At 45.9% G+C, this 22848-nt stretch overlaps 1 protein-coding gene and 1 non-coding gene across 7 annotated transcripts; both read right to left on the bottom strand.

Moving 5' to 3' along the window:
* Positions 1–530: 530 nt before the first annotated feature.
* KPNA4 (karyopherin subunit alpha 4) lies at positions 531–22604 on the bottom strand. 6 transcript variants are annotated; one of them, XM_071438166.1, is made up of 18 exons: positions 22254–22597; positions 14836–14880; positions 14116–14205; positions 13999–14028; positions 13867–13919; positions 13078–13173; positions 12883–12968; positions 11145–11231; positions 9414–9583; positions 9283–9327; positions 8248–8379; positions 7936–8064; positions 6769–6819; positions 6511–6615; positions 4937–5008; positions 4222–4384; positions 3412–3506; positions 531–2439 (listed from the first exon to the last, which is right to left on the bottom strand). In XM_071438166.1, the coding sequence occupies exons 1-18, from the start codon at positions 22320–22322 to the stop codon at positions 2341–2343; spliced, it is 1617 nt and encodes a 538-aa protein (XP_071294267.1). In that variant the 5' UTR covers positions 22323–22597; the 3' UTR covers positions 531–2340. The 6 variants fall into 6 exon arrangements, with proteins under 6 accessions (XP_071294267.1, XP_071294270.1, XP_071294269.1 ...); XM_071438169.1 differs by lacking the exon at positions 4222–4384 and having other exon boundaries at positions 22254–22604; XM_071438168.1 differs by lacking the exon at positions 6769–6819 and having other exon boundaries at positions 22254–22594.
* On the bottom strand, positions 7359–7619 carry LOC139595266 (small Cajal body-specific RNA 7). Its single transcript, XR_011680986.1, has one exon. It is a non-coding gene; the product is annotated as a small Cajal body-specific RNA 7 (non-coding RNA).
* Positions 22605–22848: the final 244 nt, after the last annotated feature.

Below are 22848 nucleotides of genomic sequence, written 5' to 3'. Positions count from 1 at the left end.
GCGCCAGCTCCAGGGCATTTTCTGGAGTTACTTTACACCCAGGAAGTGCCCAAAAGGAATTTTTTGGCATTAAATGCAGAGCTTTGGGGATATTTTAGAAAAACAGATCTGTTCTCTTCCTACCAACAAGAAAGGTTTGGAGAACAATTTTTTCCATTTTCTGTGGAACATCCCTCACGAAGGTGTCTGAGGGTGAAAATGATCATTTACTGGTCAGAATTTTCCTTGGAACATTGCAACTTCCATAAAAAGCATTTCATTTCCCTCCTCCATGCGTTCCCTACGTTTTCCATGAAAACATTCCATGATTTACTCAGTGAATATACAGAGCTAACTAAAACTGAAATAAAACTGTTATTTTTTTAACATTTACAGCAAAATAACTCCGTGCTTCCAACCTGCAACAGGCAAACATTTACCAGGTAAAAACCTCAACCCAGAGCCTTTAAAAGTCACTTTCTTCACAGAATCTCTGTGTTTTGTGCTGAAAAATGTGAATATTCTATAAAGGAAGAGGCAGAGCAGCAGGGTTGCAAGTTTTAATGTTTATTTCCCCAAGACAGCCTAGCCTGCACTCTACTTGGATAAATTCACAAGCTAGATTTCCGCTGCTTCTAGTTTTAAACTTTTAACCATGTTTCTGATGACAAGGAATGCTGCAAAAATACTCTAGTCCAACAAAGAGTTATGATCACAAAATAATCTTTATCCATTCTACAGTGTTTCAGAATTACCAGCTGATTTGAAAACACAAGGTAGATATAGATGCTAATGGTGGCTAACCTGGGATGTTTTATTATAGCAAACTGTTGTTCATGCAACACTTGTGCTCAAAGGGGAAGGCACAGCATTTCCTACAATGAGCCACCTTATCAAGAGTTCAGTTTGTACAAATTTGTAACATCACCTTGAATTTAGTGTGCACGACCTCAAAACTGAGGCATTCCTCCAATTATAAAAACACTTGCAGCCTTTTTGTGCAAGTTTTAAAAATACAAAGTTTTTTTGTTTTTTTTTTTCTCTCTAAAGTGGCTCAAAATAGATTGTTCATGGCTGCCTACATCTAAGATAAAAAGAGTCTAAAACAATTGGATTAGGCATATTAAAGGTGTTCAAACCATGACTTGATTTGTACATCTATTCACACCTCTTTTTTTCGCTCTTTATTCAGCAGTACATATGCACCAAATTTCATTTTTAGACGTTTCCATATCATTTTCATAGAAAACAAAGTTTGAAAACAAGTAACATTGAAACACAGCACGGTATCCTACCACAACAGAAACATTTTGGTTACAGGACTCAACGAAATCTAAAAATGAACTATGCTGGAGATTACCACATGCAAAGGTCTTCGTGTTATCTTTGAAAATGAAAAGGATGAGCTTTTATTACCACATTTTTACTGCTTTCTACTATTATGGCAACTTGTGTACTGCAACACAGTCTAGTTTGAAGGGAAATGGATGATTTTCTTTTTTTTTTTTGTTTGGTTTTTTTTCCATGCAAAAATCTACAAATTAGTTTTGATGATATGGAAAAGCTTTTCATAACATCAAACATTCATCTGGTGCAAATGCACAGGGAAGCCTTCCTGAAATTCTGACTTTACAAACAACTAAGAAGCTGTAACAGGAAAAAAGAAATTAAAAAGAACTGAAAGAAAAAAAAAAAAAGAAGAGGGGAAAAAAAATTAAAATAAAACAAAACAAAACAAAAAAATAGAGGAAAACACAGGCTGCAGGAGTAAACCAGAGTCTGCTGCTAAACCGGTCTCGGTGTGTCCAGTGTAAGTCGACACTTGTGAACTCATTGGATGATCTCAGGTTTCTCAGCCCCTGGAGGCGACTCAAGCTCGCACGCTCACAGACACATCACAGGCACGCCTCTGCCGCCGGGCCAGGGCTGCAGACACTCACCCACGCTGCCATTCCATCCACACGGGGCTGCAGAGCAAGGCCTGCGCTGCTCTCCCTGCGCTCTGCGCACCCCGGCTCCGATGCTGACGAGGCTGATGATGAGAGAACGCGGCCCCGCTGCTCGGGAGGCCGCTGTTCCTTCTCAGGCACTGGAGATCTGTGACCTGGAGCCCTTTTGCTTTGAACAATCTAAAGAAGCATTCAGTGTGAAGTTTGTCATTACATTTTGCCACTCATTCTCACTCGCACCCACTCGCCATCTTGACTTCATTTGGGCTTTTCTGTGATTCCAAATGAAATCTTCACATTTACTTTCCCGATTTAATGCAGCAGCGGATCCCATGAGCCAAGATTGATGGATCAAACCTTTTTTTTTTTTTTATTCAGTGCTGCATTGTACCTAAACTTCCAAAATACCACTCTAAAACTGGAACCCTTCTGCTGGTACATTGGCAGATGAATTGAAACCAAATGTTCCGCCTTGGATCGCTTCTGGAACAAGGCTTGGATCTTCATCAATCTGGAATGCAACGGGGACATTGTGAGCAGGGACATAACAGAACCTCCCCACACAGGAGCTGGACAATCCCAAAGCAGCTCCCTCCTCACCTCCCTGCATCCAGCCCTGCCATCCCTCCCCTCACTGAGTGAGAGCACTAAAATGAAGTGATTTAAACCCAAAGGTTTTAGCTTGTATTGGTCAGGGAGTGCCACATGGCACCCCAAAGCCTCTTGTTGATACCATTTTCTCTCCTGGAAAACCTTCTGGCAGTATCAGAAACTGTCTCAAGTTCTTAGGAGAAGACCAGCACCACTAAGCCAAGGAAGGACTAAGCCCAAACTGACGTTGGATTAAATTCCAAGTCCAGCTGTAAATGCCAAAGTTGAGTTGCTAAACAAGACTTGGCTCTTACAGCTCACATCAAAGTGAAATGCAGCACAAAAATCCCTTCCAAGTGCAAAGGGGCCATGAATGCAGCTGAGCCCATTTCTGGCCATTTCTGCAGGGTTCAAGGCAGCAGGAAACCCTCCCTGCATGGCACAGACTGCCAGGGCTGCCCTTGCCCTCTGCCTTGAACCTCCTGACTGGGAATGCACACAAATCAACCCTGCCTTGGATTTATGGTCCATTCTGAAACGGGAACAAGGCTCCTGATCAGCACATTCCACCCCTGGCATTACTCAAATATTCCAGCTCTGGCTCTTAGGCAGCAGCCTCAGCCCTGGAGGCAGCAGGGAGCTGCATCAACTGGGAAGTGTCAAGCTGAGAGCTCAGGAACTATTCACAGCCTGGGATTTTAATCCCTAGAGATGAGCCTTAAATTAGGCATCAGATCTCCTTTAGATGCCTCCTCAGCAGCAATGGCAGGAGGTGCAGGAGGTTCACACAAGGGCTCCAGGTCCCCTGAGCCCAGCCCTGGGGCTGCTGCCTCTGCCTGCAGCAGATGTGGAAAGGAAAAGCACGAGCACCCTGCAGGAGCTGCACACTCACATCATCTGAGGAGAAGAACTGGTCAATGATCTCATAAGCCAGTTTGTAGATGTCTTCATTTTCATGGTTTTGTAGCTGTTCAATTTTCTCCAGGCCTGCAACCAACACACAAGAGACCTCAGAACAGCAAATTCAGGCCAAACAACTTCCAACAAAGAAATTAAAAAGTACACTGGGAATAGTTATGAATGATCTGGTTATGAATAAAGTGCTGTTACACCCACCTGGCATATTTAGATATATTTTATACATATAAACACTGAAGTTCAGTACATAGATTTGGTATTTTAAGGATTATTCTACTCCATGTTAACAAATCCCACAGTTTTCCACCTGTGTCCAAGTTTAATATCACTGTTCTTGCATCCCTGAAAAGTTTCAGTCAACTTAAACCACACAGAATATGGAGAAAGTCTCAAAACCATGAGGAAATTGAAGTTATTACATTTTCACAACCACTGTATGTAGAATTATTTATTCCAAGTTCACCTGGACATGACTTGTGCATGATTAAGTTAAGCACCTCACCCCCACAATGACTAATTTAGTTCCTGTTAATTAGACTAATTTGTCTAATATGCAGACTGTTACAAAATCAGCACCTCATGAACTTTACTGCCATTATCCTGCTCCTCCACATTTCATTTGATCATGAATTTAGGAAAAGCTGTGGATATTCACCTGATAGGCACGAAAAGGGTGCTTTAAACCAGGTTTGCTTAAAATATCTGTGCCAGCAATAAACCCAGCACCAGCAGGATGCCAAAGCAGCAACCCCTGGAGAAGTCATGAACCCCTTGCTCCTCCTACCTCCACACTCTTCTATAAGGTTGGCTATGGTTTCTGCTTCCTCTTCAGCCATTTTTAATATATTACTTAGTCCATCCAGAACCACCTGCACAACTTGTGCATCTTTTACTGTCAGCAAGTTGCAGAAGGGAGGAATTACATTTTGTTGAATTAAGTAAGCCACCTGAGGGGGGAAAGCCAAGAGTTACAGCAGGAACGTGGCAGCAGCACAGGCAAACCCAAGGAGTCAGAGCCACCCAGCCCAGAGCACCTGCAGTGGCCACCCCAGGAACCCCTCCTGGGAAACATTTGGGGGCTAAACTGCAAATAATTGGAGATTTACAACACCCCAGGAGCAAATACTGTGAATGTGTCAGTGTCAGGTAAGGAGTTTGAACCTCACCTCTGAAGAGTGACAGCACCACCCCAACCCTGCCACAAATCTCCTACTCTGGGCCTACAAGGGACTGGAGCATCCCCTACTCATGGGTTACTGTCCTTTTAATGGTCACATCCTTGTGGTGGTGGGGAAAAGGTACAAAGGAATGTGGAATGCCTGAGAATCCCATCAGAGCCTGACTGAAATCATCAGGGATGCTCTGACCCCAGGCCACCCCAGCACAAGGGGAGGTCACTCTTAAATCCCATGAGGAGAAGGGAAAGCCCTGAACAGAGAGGGAACAGGGACATCCACAACCCCAGCACAGGAAATGAAGTTTCCCAAAGCTGCACTCACCTGGTCTTTTCTCCCACTGATTGTTAAGTTGCTTATTGCCCAAGCAGCTTCTTTCTGAGTCCCAAAATCCCCCTGGAAGCACAAGCAGAGACACAACAGCCATTGTAGGGTTTGTGTCAGGCAGGATTCCCACAAATCTGCATTTGTTACAGTCCCCTCTGCAAGGAGTCACTGTAGCAGCTCCATGAGAGGTAACAAATAAATCCTGTCCTGAGTATCTGTGTGTCCATCCCTCCTACAGCCAGGGGAAAGGGGAAAGGGAAGGGGAAAAGGGAAGGGGAAAAGGGAGGGAAGGGGAAAAGGGAAGGGGAAAAGGGAAGGGGAAAAGGGAAGGGGAAAAGGGAAGGGGAAAAGGGAAGGGGAAAAGGGAAGGGGAAAAGGGGAAGGGGAAAAGGGGAAGGGGAAAAGGGGAAGGGGAAAAGGGGAAGGGGAAAAGGGGAAGGGGAAAAGGGGAAGGGGAAAAGGGGAAGGGGAAAAGGGGAAGGGGAAAAGGGGAAGGGGAAAAGGGGAAGGGGAAAAGGGGAAGGGGAAAAGGGGAAGGGGAAAAGGGGAAGGGGAAAAGGGGAAGGGGAAAAGGGGAAGGGGAAAAGGGGAAGGGGAAAAGGGGAAGGGGAAAAGGGGAAGGGGAAAAGGGGAAGGGGAAAAGGGGAAGGGGAAAAGGGGAAGGGGAAAAGGGGAAGGGGAAAAGGGGAAGGGGAAAAGGGGAAGGGGAAAAGGGGAAGGGGAAAAGGGGAAGGGGAAAAGGGGAAGGGGAAAAGGGGAAGGGGAAAAGGGGAAGGGGAAAAGGGGAAGGGGAAAAGGGGAAGGGGAAAAGGGGAAGGGGAAAAGGGGAAGGGGAAAAGGGGAAGGGGAAAAGGGGAAGGGGAAAAGGGGAAGGGGAAAAGGGGAAGGGGAAAAGGGGAAGGGGAAAAGGGGAAGGGGAAAAGGGGAAGGGGAAAAGGGGAAGGGGAAAAGGGGAAGGGGAAAAGGGGAAGGGGAAAAGGGAAGGGGAAAAGGGAAGGGGAAAAGGGAAGGGGAAAAGGGAAGGGGAAAAGGGAAGGGGAAAAGGGAAGGGGAAAAGGGAAGGGGAAAAGGGAAGGGGAAAAGGGAAGGGGAAAAGGGAAGGGGAAAAGGGAAGGGGAAAAGGGAAGGGGAAAAGGGAAGGGGAAAAGGGAAGGGGAAAAGGGAAGGGGAAAAGGGAAGGGGAAAAGGGAGGGAAGGTTGTTTACAGCAAGGCAAAGAGGAGCTGCAGCCCTGCACTCTGCAGCCCTTATCAGCAGCTGGCACATCTGCAGCTGAGCCCATGGCAGCTCTGATAAGGCCCTGCACGCTGCAGCACCTCAGGGCTGGGGTTACATGGAAAAGTCTTCAATCTTTTCTCCCAGATCAATAAATTGGCATTTACAGAGCTATTTGTGAGCAGCTCTGGGTTATTTGTCGTTTCCCTTAAGGAATTCCCAGATGCTTTTGCTGTTCCTTCCCTCTGCCACAGCAGATCCTTGGCAGCACAGAGTGGTTTGGGAAATCACTTTTTAGAAGACACCAGGAGCTGGAAAGCAAAGCAGGATTTGAAGCACCAATGCTTGGGATCTGACCTTATCTAGAAGATGGATTATCATTGGAACAAGGTTTGCATCTATTACTGCCTGAACTTGCTGCTGGTTTCCTGCAGTGATGTTAGATAGGAACCACACTGCTTCCTGCAAAATAAAACACCAGGAATTAACTCACAGAAGGATTCTCCATCCTTTATGTCCACTGCAACTGGCCAACCTTGAACACAACCAAGCATTGATCAGCTTGACTGGGCAGAGCTGAATTCTTGCTGAGACAAACCAAAGGGACAATCTCACCTCAGGAGGCTCCACAAGACTCCTCAGGCTGTTACCAGCTTCAACCAAATACTTCAAATTAAAAGGAGAAATTATTTGGAGACAGGAAATGCCAAATGAGCCCTTCTGATTGCTCCCAGCACTGCAATGAGCAGCTCTCAGTGACAGAATCCTCACTCCACACATGACAGTTCTTGACCTCCTTCCCACTGACCCTCCTGAGCTTCAGGAGAATGCAGCACTATGAATTCAACTCTTGATTTTTAACAATGCTCTGAAGTTTGTGACCCTTTATGCTCATTCTGTCCACAAGGACTCTCCTGCCAGGCAAAGCAAGAACAGATCCCTTCCCCAGCAGCCCCTCCCTGAGTTAAACTCCCAGCCCTCACCCCCCTTTTACAGTGGGAATCTCAACTTTAATCAACAAGTAACAGCTTTAAATACAATTTTAAGTATATTCAGAGTAGCAACCTTTTAAAATCCCACAGCTGATAGATTTCTCCCTTCCTAGAAATCCTCCACCATTCAATTCCCTTCTCAGCCTCCCTGAGTAAGAACTTTTGAGCTGAGAGTTTCCAAAGAAGCTTCAGCAGTGCTCAGCCCTGGCTCTCTGAGATCAGAGCACAGGATCACTGGTGACCCTGGAGACATTTGGGCTGCCTGGGGCTCTCCTGGTGGGCTTTCCTGGGCCTTTAATCACAGGCAGTGTTGCAGAGGGGCCCGCGGTGCCCAACACGCCTCAGATGCACTCCTGGCTCAGCACTGCCATCAGTGCCCCCACGAGAGCCCCCACACAGCACACACAGCCCCCACCCTTCCCACACACACCCATCACCCACACACACCCAACTGTCTCTGTGTCATCACCTCTGAGAGAGCCAGGGCAAGCCTTAAGGGGACACTCCAGGTACTGAGAGCTCCTACACAAGTCAACGGGCAGACTGACAAGAGAAAGCTTTGATTTCCTACAAACACTGACATTCCTGTCCTTCCCTATGGACATTCATTCAATTCCTTCCCTACGGATATTCATTTCCAGAAACAAAAAAATCAGTATTTGCTGACATTTGCCACAAACTGGTGGAAGGAGTCCATTACTCACATCTTTATGGCACTATGCAATGTGGAAGCCCAGCTCAGCCAAATGTAAAATTTCTCCATCAGGTACAAACCTCTGGTGTTGCTCACCTTATTAATTTTTTCTTTGGGATGTGTCAGAAGTGCTGGGAAATGTGAGAGAGCCTCACAGTTGAGAACCACCTGTGTCTGCTCATCGGTGCCAGTGACGATGTTCCCCACAGCCCTCAGCGCAGCCGTCTGGAAACAAAACCAAAACCAAAACATTTCCCCTCTAAACACCCTCTGCAGCAGATAGAAAGGGTTCATATGCTAATGCTGCAGCACACAGGGAAAAATATTTATTACATTTCAATGTGAGTTCTAGAAAGGAAGGGTTCTCTGACATTTTGGGGTCACCTGCTCTGCGCGAGCCAAACTCACCTGGACTTTGACTTCCTGGTGGCTGAGGAGAGGAACCAGGTGAGGGACAATGCCAGAGTCTATCACCATCTGGATCTGCTCGTTGCCAGCGTCCGTCAGATAGGACAGTGCCCAGACTGTGTCCACCAGGATCTGCCAGGACACAACAGCAGCTCTGGCAGCAGCACACACACCGAGCCAAACCAGGCACGGTTGGGTGCACTGACAATTATCTGAGTTAATATCTGGGAGCATTCACATGCAGCAAAGCCAGTCTCAGCAGCAGGAAATGTCAATGTTTCAAATGACAGCTGGCAAAAATATTGAGTGAGTGCTGCTCCAGATGACAGTTCGTGAATGGCTCACCAATACAGGAATTTCTAAAATTCTAATAAATTTAATTTCCCCTCCTTAGAGACAAGAAATTAAATCACACAATTACTACAGGAATTGTAAAGTTAATACAGACATATTTTTTGCAGAGCACTGATGCCATTAACTCAGCTACAACTTCTTTATGAAGCAAAGAGTTAATCTTAAATTCTGATTTATGTTCAGACAAAAAGCTGACTCATTCCATAATTTCAATGAAGTTTTGCTCATTTACTTCACTTTTAAATGACAATTTCATATTTAATGAAATTGTCATATTTAATGAAATTTAACCTCAGAAGTTACAGCTAACCCTGACATTTGACATGTGCAGCAGACACTGGTTTTTCTTTCATTCACACTGATTTTCATTACAAATTAAAGTTCTAGGCAAAAAAAAATTCTGTATTTCTTTGTGAATGAATGCTCACAGAAATAAAAATAGAAAGCAGTTTCAGTCATAAGTGCAGGGAAAGTACATGCAAATAAACACTTGCAAAGACAGGAATACTAGGGGAAAAATCACTATTTAAAAATAACATCAGTATTTCAAAAGAAGCAGTTAACAGATATCCACAGCAGCTTGTCCCAGCAAAGGGAACACCCCAGATTTCCCCTTGATTTTACATTTCAGCTGCAAACCCAGAGCAGAAGCTGCAAGTGGCTCTGGGAGGGGTCACTCACATTTACATCCGTGTGGTGAATCAGAACACAGAGCGCTGGCAGGATCTGAGGGGGAAACAAACACCCAGGGTTAGCCTGGAGGCAGAGCAAGCCCAGGCCAGCCCCTGCAGAGCCCTCCCGCCCTGCAGCACCTCCTGGATGGTCTCCATGGGCGGAGGGGGGTCCTTGTGGCGGCACAGGTTCACCATCACCCAGGTGACGTTCCTGAGGAAGGTGATGGGGATGGAGGGGCTGATGAAGGACAGCAGCGGCTTCACTACTCCAAGGCTAATGACGTAATCTCTACACTGGGGTCCGTCACCTGTGGGGCACAAGCAGGGCTTGGAACACAAACCATCCCAGCAGATGCAGATTTTAACAGCAAACATCCATCCCACTGCTTAGGATTTTAACAGCAAGCATCTAGCTTGTTTACAGATTTGTACTCTGTTAAAATTCAGAGATTTTACCAGAAACCATCCCAGCATTTACAGATTTTATCAGAAAATATCCCAGCATTTACAGATTTCTATTCTGTTAAAATTCAGAGATTTTACCAAAAACCATCCCAGCATTTACAGATTTTAACAGAAAACATCCCAGCATTTACAGAATTTATCAGCAAACATCTATCTTGTTTACAGATTTGTACTCTGTTAAAATTAGGAGATTTTACCAGAAACCATCCCAGCATTTACAGATTTTACCAGAAACCATCCCAGCATTTACAGATTTTACCAGAAACCATCCCAGCATTTACAGATTTTACCAGAAACCATCCCAGCATTTACAGATTTTAACAGCAAACATCCATCCCATTGCTTAAGATTTTAACAGCAAGCATCTGTCTTTTTTACAGATTTGTACTCTGTTAAAATTTAGAGATTTTACCAGAAACCATCCCAGCATTTACAGATTTTAACAGAAAATATCTCAGCATTTACAGATTTTATCAGCAAGCACCTATCCCATCATTTACAGATTTCTATTCTGTTAAAATTCAGAGATTTTACCAGAAAACGTCCCTGCATTTACAGATTTTAACAGAAAATATCTATCCCATCATTTACAGATTTCTATTCTGTTAAAATTTAGAGATTTTACTAGAAACCATCCCAGCAGTTACAGATTTTAACAGAAAATATCCCATTGCTTACAGATTTTAACAGCAAACATCTATCCCATCATTTACAGATTTCTATTCTGTTAAAATGTAGAGATTTTACCAGAAACCATCCCAGCATTTACAGATTTTATCAGAAAATATCCCAGCATTTACAGATTTCTATTCTGTTAAAATTTAAGAGATTTTACCATCAGCCCAGCATTTTCAGATTTTACCAGCAAACATCCATCCCTTCATTTAGAGATTTCACCATCATTTACAGATTTACAGTGCTGGGTAAGGGAAAGGGGTGGCAGACAAACACCAGACCACCAAGAACTGTGAGAACCCAAAATATTCCTGAAAATTCCTTGACAAAATTTCCAAACAATAATAAAACATCCCCAGAGGGTGGTGGTGGTGGCAAAGAGTAACAATAATAAAATAAAACATGCCCAGAGGGTGGTGGTGGTGGCAGGGAGTAATGATAATAAAACATGCCCAGAAGTTGATGGTGGCAGGCGTTACAATAATTAAATAATAAAATAATAATAAAATAATAAATAATAATATAATAATAATAAATAATAATAAATAGTAAAATTAATACAATTAATAAAAATAATAAAATTAATAATAATAATAAAATTAATAATAATAATAAAATTAATAATAATAATAATAATAATAATAATAATAATAATAATAATAATAATAATAATAATAAATTAATAAATAAATGCCCCCAGGGGGTGGTGCTGGCAGGAGGGAGACCCACCTATGATATTTCCTAAAGCCCACACTGCTTGCTCACAGACATTTTGATGAGGTGAATGCAGCAGTCTCAGGAAAAGCGGCACAGCATCTGAAAGGTACAAAAATAACCCAGGGAAATGGTTAAAAATGCATCCCCAAAGAGCAAAAACTCTCACATGAGACTTGATTTTCCTGTTAAGAGCTGGTGAAAGCTTCACTCATTTCCCAGGTGATACTGAAATAAAACACTGCAATGATTCCTCCTTTGCTGCACATCCTTACAGAGCCTGCACTTGAGAATATTAAACCCCTGACATTTAATTTGTTTGCAAGCCTCAAGTTTACTGAAGCTTGTCAGGGTCCAAATTTAGCTCCATTTATTGAATTCAGAAATTCTCTGCTAAGTTATGCAGCAGCCCCAAGTGCAAAGGAACAACAGAGACCAAACTCCAAGGAAGCAACTGGAGAATAAGCAGGAATGGAGTGGGAATTAAGGAGAGGGAATGTGGGAAGAGGGCAGGAAAGAAATCCACATTTACATAATTAATTCTGTTTTATTCTCCCCCAGCACTGAGGTGCTTGCTTACATAACAGCCCAGTCTGTAAGGAACCCATTTATTTCATAAATTTCAAGAGAAATTTGAAATTTTTAGTTGGATTTTTTTCTTAATGTAAATCATGTGTTTACCAGAGAAACAACTGATCAGCAGGATTCTTATTCCCTGCTAAATGAAGGTATTTACAGTTTTTAAGGAGAAAAAACATCTCCAGCAAGCAGATTAATAAGTTCTTATGGAAAAATTACAAAAAATCATTTTAAATTGAAATAAATAATAACTTAATATATCACAGCTATTAAATTGACTAACAGAGTGCAATAGAGACCTACAGAAATCACTGAAAAAGTGATCAAATAACTGATAAATTAGATTTAAAGTATTCTACATCAGGGGTGGGATAGATTATCTATTCATTGGATTTCCCAAAGAAAACTAAGGTTGCAACTGGGGAAGGAAGAGGATGGAGAAAAAGATAAAAGTATTACCAAAGGTACATCCTGTAAGAGTGAAAATCAAATTATATCAAAGTTCACAGGCTCTTAACACCAGGTTTGCAAAAACAGAAGCAACTGATCTTGCAGCCAACATAATTTTGGTGCATTTTTCTTCCTTAAATGTTAGGAAAAACTCATTTCACTGCATCTCTGATTCTTCAAGAAGCTCTGGTTCTCCACTCAATTAAAGCCCTGCCCACTTGGTTCTGATTTAGCAACAGAAGCTCTGCTCCAGGACATGCCTGGAGTCCAGAGCAAAGTTTGCTTTGCCTGGTAGCTCAGATTCCAGCCACAATTCCTTCCCACGTTTCACATGCCCCAGCAGAGGAAGGACAGGAATTGTAATTCAACTTAATTTTGGAAGAGTTCGGTGTCAGGCACCCTCTGGTCTGTGAATATTCTCCTCTCTTCACAACAGGGAGCTTTTCAGAGGGCTTGTTTGGTTTGATTCCAAGTTTTTTGTAGTTTTTTTTCCCAAGTTTGAAAGCTGGAAGCCAGCAGGTATCAACTCTGCTAAGATATTTTGAGTTTCCAGCTGCTGCTCACCATTAGGAACCCCAAGCGGGTGTAAACCCTGAGGAAACGAAGGCAAAGCCAGGAGTGTGAGGTGAACACCTGGCACAGCTCCTTTGGGGCCCTGACTGCCAAGCTGACCCCACCCAGAGCCCAGGGGTGGGTGGCAGCAGATCCCCCCTGCAGGACTCACTGGATTGAACTACAGCCTGGGTTTGCTCCGAGGTTCCAGAGGCGATGTTCGTCAGGGCCCACGCAGCTTCAAACTGCAAGGAAGGACTGCAGACAAGGAAAAAGCACCGGTGTTAGCACCCACATCTGGGGCACACAGCTGAACTGCAGGGACTGGGGCAGCAGGGGCAGCAGTTGGAGTTTTGGCAGTACTCACTTGTCATCTCTTTCAAGACAGTGCACTAGGATGGGTAATATTCCTGATTTGATTAGGTCGTCGATGGGTGGGTTGCGGTCACTGGACAGCAGCTTCCTGCAGGAAAATGGACAAAAACCCAAATTACTGACAAATCCTGCCTGGAAAGGAGCAGGGGATTGTGCAATCCAAGCTTCCCCTCAAAAAAGGATCAGTGCTGTCACTGGAGCTGGGCAGGCAAGGCTCCCTGTGGTTGAGTTTGGGATCTCCAATGGAGTCCCAACGACCAAACTGCTCCTGCTGGGCTGGGAATTCCTTCCCAAGGGTTTCCCTCCTCCTCCCACAGGATTTGTTTCCTCCTCTTTAATTGAAAATAACCCCCCAAAGTGAAATTATTGAGCCACTGCTAAAGCAAAGCCATTCTATCCATTTCATTCCATGCTTTCTCCCCTCTGGAAGTTTATCACCAGCCAGGAAGATAAAAGATGAGAGTTGTTCAGCTCCAACTCCTACAAAAGGAGACACTCAGCTCTTTCTGCACTCAAAGCCAAAGCTTTTACAGTCCTTTAAAGTGTGCATTTTGCTCTGTGAGAAGCATCACCAAAAGAAATGCAGGTATTTACATGTAAAGGAAATCCACACTACTTAAAAGGTCTGTGTATTCTGGTTTCTTCAAAGTTCTATTTTCCTTTTAAAAATCACTTCATTAATACCATTTCAGTTAAGCTGGAACACATTTTCTGACATGAAGAGCATGATCAAATAAAAATAAAAATAAAATCAGGATATTTGAGGAAAGTGTGTTCTTACCTTGCTGCCTGCACAGCACTTAACTGAATACCCTGGTTGTCACTTGAAGCATTCTAAAAGAAGAGAAAATACATTTCTCACACATCTGCCATCCTGCCATAAAGAATATTCAAACAATGTAACAGTTTTTACCTGTACTATTGCCTCCAAAGAAGTATTTTGCTGGAAAACAGAGACAAGAAGCAGTCAGAAATTCCAAATGTCTTTTAAGGATGCAAAAAGAAGAAATTATTGCAAGTTAACTCTTACCACTCTGAAGTCCCCATCAATATCAGAATCCTCACAGATATCTTCATGGGGAACATTCCTTCTCTTTAGGAGATGCTCATCTCTTTTGTTCTTCAAGAGAAAAATGGTGGAATTCCTTTAAAACTTGGATTTAGGGGGAGTGGGGGGTTCTGTCTCAAACAATCATAACCACACCACCACTGACACTGAAATGTTCCAAAACCAGCTGAAAAGCACTGCCCAGAGAAGCACAATTTGGGAATTCTTCCTAAAAAATCCTGCATCCAACTGGTGCTGGACATTTCACGTGCACACCAACATTCCAGTTTATTTCTCATCATTTCTAACAGGACACACCAATTCCCACAGGTTTTCTGTTCAGCTCAGATGAAAAATAATTCCAGTTGTGATTCCTTTTTTCCAACAATTTCAGTTTTACCTTCACACTCTTCCACACTTAATTGTAAGGAAATATTTTTCTGCCTGCAGATGAGCAGGAACAGCTGATTTATAAAGGAAAAACCAAATCTTTAAAAACCTCTAGAAGTGCAAGGAGTCATCCCTAAATTAGGTTAAAAATAAACTCCTGGTTTTCAGGACAAAAGTTGTGGAACTCCCATAACTTCAGAACTTTTGAGTCTTTACTGAAAACTCTTACATTTTATCAGAGTAACAACAAAGTAAAATCCCATTTGGTGAGAATAATTGTATAAAATAAAAGAATAATCTGGGTCGCCTCACCTTTCTCAACTCCACGACAACTTCATTTCTTTGTCTTCTCATAGTCTGAAAAACATAGAGATAAAAATCATCTGCATTTAGATAAATTTAAAAAGTTCTTGTACAACTATTTCAGTTCATGTATTTTAAACAAAACTTTTACACACAGGGTTTAATTTTCATTATAAAAGTAGAGATCCTACAGGAAATGGAAATAACTGCAATATTTCTGTTATTTCACACTAAAACATTCTCCTAAGTCTTCAAGTTGAGGAAAAAAGGAATTAGGAATGAAAGCACATTTTTCAAAGGGCAAGATGGAGACGAGTCGTGCACAAAACAGCACCAAAAGCATTAAAAGGACCATGGCAATCCAACAGGAAAATAACTTTATAAAGAAGCTCATGTTAAGAGACCTGCAAGCAAAGCTGAGTTCCAGAACTGTTATTTATAAATTAGACCCTTTGACATTCCAAGAGCAGAATTTTTTGTCATTTTCTCTACAGCTGCCATTGACAGTGCTCAGGGTAAAACAACAATTGTAAATATACATAAATTGGTTTATTGCTGCTTGTGTTACTGCAGTGAAAACAGAAATAAATCAGGCTGGAGTGAGTTTATTTGAACACTTTGAACTCTGCAGCGAATGAGAACAGCAAAATTCCAAACAATTCCATTCTTATTGTGACAAGCCCAGGGAAAGCTGGAAGTCCCTGGGAAAAGGAACCTCCTGAAAGCAAGGAGATCTGAAGATAAGCATTAAAAGCTCACTTTTAAAGCATTTTTCTTCCTTATTCTGATCAAAAAGAAGGTGCAGTTGATCAAATCCAATTTCAGCTGAGCACAACACTGCAGCTCCCCAGAGAAAAAGGGTAAGGAGAGGAAAAAGTGGCAAAGCAGGGCTGGTTCCTGCTGCTCTGGGGGCAGAGGGGAAAATCCACACTCCCCCAGGGAGAGCTGCCTGCTCTGCAAAGGGCAAAGTGCCAGGGGCAGCTGCAGCAGCCTGGGGCAGCCAGAGAGGGGAGCTGAGGCCTCTTTCTTGTTGGAATATTTGTTGTGGTCCCACTCAGCTGTGTCTGTGTCAGCAGCAGCTTTGCTGGGAGCAGCAGTGTGGGCTCTGGGAAGAGCCACCCCTCTCCCAAAATCAGCACTCCAAGCCTAAGGGTGATTCTGGGGGGCAGTGCTGATTTTCTGCCCTGTGCTTTGGGAAGGTGGTAAAGGCCTGGCAGATCCTCAAGGGAGTGGTGATGTCCCACAGCTGGGATCCCCCAGGGCAATGGAGGCAGCTCTGGAGAGCAGAGGGAAGGCAGGAATCACCCCAGGGATGCTCCTCTGAGCTCCAGGAGAGGCTGAGCCACTGCTGGATCCCACCCAGCACTGCCAGACTTTGCAAAGGTGCTGCAGCTTCCACCTGCCTTAGGCACTCCAGGCTCTCAGGGGAGTTTCTCCAAACTCCACTGATCTGGCACATCCAAGATAATAATAATATAAATAATAATAATAATAATAATAAATAATGTGAGGAAAGCCTCTGATGATCAGATTGCAGAACTGCACCACGCCCCTGATGATCTCACAGGCCTTTACCACCTTCCCAAAGCACAGGCCAGCAAAATCAGCATTGCCACCCAAAATCTGCCTGGGAGAGGGGTGACTCTTCCAGACCCCAGGGGTGACACTGCTGCTCACAGCAAAGCTGCTGCTAACACAGACACAACTGAGTGGGACCAGAACAAATGTTACAATAAAAAAAGCCTCAGTTGTATCATTTAGAAAATTCTTTCCTTAAAAATTCCTGCCTGCAGGTGATGGGACTGTAAAGGATCCTCTGGTGGGACAGGGAGGATGCTCCCCCTCCTGCCAGGAGCTGACAGGCCTGGCTGAATTCCTGCCTGCACACCTTGCAATCTCAAAAGCCTCCACGTGAAAGACAAGCCAGCAGCACTGAAGTCACTCTGAAGCACCATTTCCCAAAGCCTGCCCCCACTAAAATCACTCTGTGTACACAGAGTCTGTTGACTGAAGAGTTCCAGGTCAGCCTGGCACTGCTCATCTGAGGAGGAGGAGGAGGAAGAGCACAACAAATGAGAGCTGAAGGCAGCTCTGCCACGGGATCCCCAGTGCCACCAGCCCAGCTGGAGAAGGAAGAGCCTGGAGAGAGTGAAATGCCAAGCAGAGCCCAGCTGGGCTCGTGCAGCTCACAGGGCAGAGATGAGGGGTGGTGGTGTCCTGGCTCTGGGGGACATCTGAGCCCCATGAATCAGCTCCCAGCACCACAGAAAACCCCTGGGACCAGCCCAGCCCAGCTCAGAGGGGCCTGGCAAGGGCTCCAGCTGAGAAACGTGCCCCACTCTGCCAGGAATGCACGTGGCTGTCCCAGGCACTGGATCCTGTTTGTCGTTTGCTACATCAAAAATCAAATGATCCGATCTATTTCTGTCGGCCTGCCATGGCCACCCCTCCATCCTCCTTTTTTCAATTATATTTAGCTTCAGATTTATCATAAGGGCTATTTCTGACCATTAGTCATGACTGAGCCCTTCAGCTTATCACTAAAATCTCCTGGTAGTGATGCCTGCAGGATCCTGGGACATTCTGGGGGTTTTCAAGGAGCTGGGATGCACCAGCCTTGCCTAAAAACACACCTGGAATGGGAGCCTGGAATGGGGAGCCTGGAATGGGCGACCCCGGAATGGGGAACCCCGGAATGGGCGACCCTGGAATGGGGACCCTGGAATGGGAGCCCTGGAATGGGGAGCCCTGGAATGGGGAGCCCTGGAAGGGGGAGCCCTGGAAGGGGGAACCTTGGAATGGGGAGCCCTGGAAGGGGGAGCCCTGGAAGGGGGAGCCCTGGAAGGGGGAGCCCTGGAAGGGGGAACCCTGGAAGGGTCAACCCTGGAATGGGGAACCCTGGAATGGGAAGCCCTGGAATGGGAATCCTGGAATGGGGAGCCCCGGAATGGGGAGCCCCGGAATGGGGAACCCTGGAATGGGACGCCTGGAATGGGGAACCCTGGAATGGGGAGCCCTGGAATGGGGAGCCTGGAATGGGGAACCCTGGAATGGGGAGCCCCGGAAGGGGAGCCCTGGAATGGGAGCCCTGGAATTGGGAGCCCTGGAATGGGATCCCCTCCCTGAAGGGATCAGGAGCTCAGCCTGTGCTCACTCCTGGCTGGGGTGGGGCTTTTTTGCTGTTCCAAAATGTTCCACTCCATGTCTCCACTTCCAGCAGGGAGCTCTGACAGCACAGGAGGAGCTGTAGAACTCTGGCTGCTGCTCTCATCCCAGGGAATGGTTTCCAAGGGCACGTTGTTTCTGCTGGGGAACTGCAGAGTCAACAGTTATTGTAAATCAAAAATGAGCTGCTTGTGCCATCCTTCCTTCCTTCCTTGCTTCCCAGGAAGTTGCTACCAGCACCAGTGTGGTCTGGGACTCCAAATAAAAACAAAGCACACCTCACAGGGAATAGACAGCTGAGAACAGACTGGTTTTCCCCAGTTACAGTCAGTGATTCAGGCCCCCCTCCATCCATTACCCCCCTTCTATACAAATCCCATCTCAATTCCAAAGTGCAGCAATGAAATCTGCTCTGGAGACCACTGCTGAAAATGCTTTGGGATCATAAAGCCAACCCAAGATACCCCCAGAGGTCACATCTCAGCAACTTCAGAATGGAAATGGGAGTCTGAGCTCCAGATAAAAAAATAAAAATCAATATGACATTACATGTGCCACCAGGCCCATTTTTCCTGGAGAAGCTGTGCATGGCAGAGAAAATGCCTTAAACAAATATCTCAGTATCATTTCAAAGTGACAAGATGGATGAGCTTCACCACAGAACTCCAAGTCAGCTTAAAGGAGCCTATTTTTATCTCACTGAGTGAAATTCCTGCTCTCCTTCAGTTCTTCCATATTTAATCCCAAGCAGACTATTTTGTGTGGGATCCAGAAAGGGCTGAAAAGCTTCAAAGTACCTGCAATATTCAATATATCTCACACCACCACCCTTCCTTCACTCCCCTGGAGCTTCCTTGGTGTTCTCAAAAAATATTGGTATTTTTGAAGTCCACTGAACGATGCTGGCAGCTCTTAAAATCCTGACATTACTGATCTTCAAGCATCTTGATGCAATGGCTGCTCCAAAATTAGTTTTGAAGTGCTCTGCATCACAGAATTATCATCATTTCCCTTCATGCATCTCTCAATTGCAGAGCAGGAATCTCTGTTTAACACCTCTCCTGTGCTGGCACTGTTCAAGCAATCCTTCATCTCACACAGGTGAGGCAGGGCAGGAAACATTCAGCAGGTTCTTCCAAGATTTCCAGAGAAATAAAATGCAGGAAATATTTTTTTATTTCATTTAAAAAAAAAAAAAAAACTCTAAATGTCAGTCAGATTGCAGTGCTGCAGCAGGCGACAATCACCAAGAGAAAATGAAATGTTCAATCACCAGGTGAAAGAAAATGAAGCGAATAAAACAGCCCAAAACTCTGCAAACCTTCCCAAATCAAGATCCCTCAATGCAGGACTAAAAAGGCATTATTTAAACTCAATCTGTCCATAACAATCCAGCACAGTCACAGTGATCAATCTGGACTTCTCTGGGCTCTGTACAGTGAAGATCTGGGGTTTAATTCCAAGATCTGTGGTACCACCATTAAAAACAAAGCTTGGGTGGGTGTCAGCACAGCCATCCCCACAAGAACCAGCAAAAACCAGCTCAGCCTTTCTCATCCAAGGGAAAAAAAAAAGCCCAAGCAAAACCTGTTCCTCACTGAAGACAAGATGAAAAAAGTCACCTTATCCTGCTCCCTAATGCACCAGTATTTGCATAATTTAATACCAGAGCCCAGATAAACCCTTCTCCAAGTCAGGCTTTGGGGTTGGAGGTTAAAAACTGTGGCCACTTCTGCAGTTTGCAAGGCTCCTCTTGGTGCTGAACCAATTCTATTTTCCCCCCACAGCTCTAAAATCTTGAAGACCCTAAAAAAAAAAATGTTGCAAGCACTGAAATCTTTAATTCCCCCCCAGAGCTGCCTCAGCTCCAAATTACTGCTCTCCCTCTATTCCAAACTTTATTACATACACCATGTGCTCCTTTGGGCAGGAGCAGAAAGCAGGGACAGGACAAGGATTTCCTGGAGATTCCTGCTCCCAGGGAATGCCTCAATTCCCAGTGTCACCAGCAATCTGGCATCTCCAAACACATGGCAGCAATTATTTACAACGTGCCCGTGCAGGAAATGTTTGCCCAAGACTTGAGCATATGAGGGAATTTTGTCACACATCTGATGTAAAACAGGTGCTTGTGTTGGGGGTTGTTTTCTTTTTTCCCCCCCCCACTCTTTTTTCCAGGCCAGAATTTGTGGTTTTAGAAGCATATTGGGAGAAAGAAACCAAATATCCAAAAAGGTGAGTAAATGTTTTGTACTTTAGGGGATAAAATGTAGGAAATTCCCTGCTTTTGGTCAGAAATGCAAGAACTTCCTGTGAATATGTAAAACCTGGAAGGCAAGGACAATGTGACAGGAACTGTAACTGTCAATGGACTGATGTGAGCACATGGAATTAAGAGATAACATTTGTAGGAAGTTTGCAATTCACAACATGGCAACCTTTCATAACCTCTAGAAATCTCTCCATTTGGCACCCACCGAAATTAGGGTGATTTCTCTTTTCTCTAGGGGTAAAACTGTCATGGAAAATTTTGAAAAAACGATGGCTTTGTAAAAACAACCCAGGGCCAACGAGAATTTCAGCGCAGATCAAAAGGGGGAGGAGTGAAGGAGATAAAGATCAAATGTTGGCTTCCTCTGCCAAATAAATACACAACTTTGAGCCCAAGCAGCCCTGCAAGCTGGATTTTGGAGGCTGGCTGGGAGTGGGCACCAGCAGCTCCCCTGGCCTGACCAGTGTGATGTGTAAGCACTTAGTGAGCAGCAGGGACAGCCAGAGCTGAGCTATTGTATGAAAAATAGCCCTGCTATAACCGTGGTTATTTTAGGGAGCAGGCATGTGCTCCAGGATTTGCTGGATAAATGTCACTCTCTAAAATTTAACACGGCCCAGCAGTGGGTTTGGGCTGTGGAAAAAGGCATTTCAGCGCTGCAGCAAATAAAACAAAATGACTGAAGAGCTTCTGACACACTCCCACGTGGTGTTACCTGCGTGTCCATCTTGAACCTTCCCTGCTTCAGCCCTTTTCCCCTACAGTGCTGCACCAAAGCACCTGAATTCCAGCCTGTGTCTGCTCAGGAATCCCATTTTTCACTGCAATGGCACATTCTGTGTGCAGTCCTGAAGATGCCTTCCTATAACTGCCTATTCAGTGGTCACAAAAATTTATATTAAAATAAATTAGTATCTAAGGCAAGGGGTTACCTCACAACCCTGCCAGCAAACAGAGCAATTAATTATTCCCACTCCCAATATTTTTGCCAAAAGTTTGGACATAACTGAGTAATAAGCTGTTTTATCAATCTCACCGGACAGGTTAAAAAGCCAGGTGTTACAGACTTCTGGGAAACTTGGCTGATGTTTAAATTAATACAGGGAACATAAAGGAGTTTTTACTTTTGAAACATTGTAATGTCTTCACATGTAAGACTGGAATATTATGGAAAACACGAGGGACACTTTGAGGCCAGTAAAAAGCAGCCACGAGAACACCAAAATTCTTGTCGAGAACCCTGAGCAGACAATTTTAAGCTCCAACCAGCACTCTTGGCTGAGTGTTCAAGGGTGAGCATTGATACCTAGTTTTAAAATTCGACTAATTTCCTAAGGAAACCCCAAGTTAATTATGTATCCTGCTGTGTTTAGGAAGCACCTTCGCAGCTCAAATAATTGAGGCACCAAAAAGTTCAGGGGCTCTGTGCTACGAGCCAAAACGGCTTCTCAACTATCTGAACAGAAAACAAGAAATATTAAAAAAAAAATTTAAAAAAAGAGAGAGAGATAGAAAGTGTTTTAAAAAAATAATCTTGCTATGAAAGTTAGGGCGTTATTTATTTCATTAAGTATCCTGGAGACACGCAGCAGAACACCCAACCGGGCCCTAATCCTGACTCAGGCTTTTAGGGGCCGCTCGGAGGGATCGTTCCTGCAGCAATTCCGCCGAGCGCACGCCGCACCGGGGCCGCTGGGCCAGGGCCGGGCCGAGCCCCGGCGGGCGCGGCCGCCCGGGAGGAGCCGCGGCCGCTGCCGGGCCCGAGGGGCCGCGGAGCCCCGGAGCGACCCGGGCGGGCTCGGCCGCTGCCCCTCGCCGGGAGCCCCGGGGCCCGGGCCCAGGCCCGGCCGCGCCCGGCCCGCAGCGCGGCCTCGGCGGCTCCTTCCTCCCTCCCTGCCCGGCCTGCCCTCCCTCCCCGCCCGGCAGCGCCGCTCCCGCCTCCCCGCGGCTCAGGGCGGGCTGGGCCGCGGCCGGGCCCCGCCGCGCTCACCTCCAGGTCGCGGCCTTTGTTCTTGAAGTTCTTGAGGCGCTGGTTGTCCAGCTTCTCGTTGTCGGCCATGGCGGGGGCGGCCAGGGAGGAGCGCGGCCCCTCCGCCTCCGCCCGGGCCCGAGCGCGCCGGGGGCCCGGCGGGCCCGCTCTCGGCCTCGGCGAGCCGGGAAGGGCCGGGGCGAGGGGGCGCCGCTGCGGGGCCGGGTGTGGGGGCCCGGAGCGGGGCCGGGCGCGGTGCGGCGGGCAGGAGCGGGGCCCGGAGCGGGCGGTTCGGAGCGGGCCCGGGCCGGTCCCGGCGGCCCGAACGCGCCGGTGCCGCCGAGCGGGGGAAGGGACGGGGCGAGCGAGGCTGGGAGGGGGGAGCGGGGCCAGCCTCGCTCTGGGCGCCGCCGCCCATTGGCTGCGCCCCGCGCGCCCCGCGGCCAATGGCGGCGGAGAGGGAGAGGGCGGGAGCGGTGACGCAGCGCGGGCGCGGGGAGGGAAGGAGGGGCCGCCTCAGCGCCGCCGCCATCTTGGGCGCTGAGGGGCTGAGGGGAGGGGCGGCGGGACGGGCGCTCCCCGCGCCTGCGCTGCTGCCGGGAAGGGACCAAAGTTA

This window comes from Agelaius tricolor, unplaced genomic scaffold (assembly GCF_023055355.1).
Source record: "Agelaius tricolor isolate 1412-34295 unplaced genomic scaffold, bAgeTri1.0.p SCAF_12, whole genome shotgun sequence".
In the NCBI taxonomy this organism is placed as follows: domain Eukaryota; kingdom Metazoa; phylum Chordata; class Aves; order Passeriformes; family Icteridae; genus Agelaius; species Agelaius tricolor.
This window is presented reverse-complemented; position numbering and strand designations above follow the sequence as displayed.

What these genes read in the sequence shown, in the direction of transcription:
- KPNA4 (XM_071438166.1), bottom strand. Translation starts at nt 22,322, where the DNA reads ATGGCCGACAACGAGAAGCTGGACAACCAGCGCCTCAAGAACTTCAAG. An exon ending in TGTCTTGAAAGAGATGACAA is followed by an intron (nt 12,969 to 13,077) that starts GTGAGTACTGCC and finishes CCTTGTCTGCAG; the next exon opens with TCCTTCCTTGCAGTTTGAAG. An exon ending in CCATGGAGACCATCCAGGAG is followed by an intron (nt 9,328 to 9,413) that starts GTGCTGCAGGGC and finishes TTTCCCCCTCAG; the next exon opens with ATCCTGCCAGCGCTCTGTGT.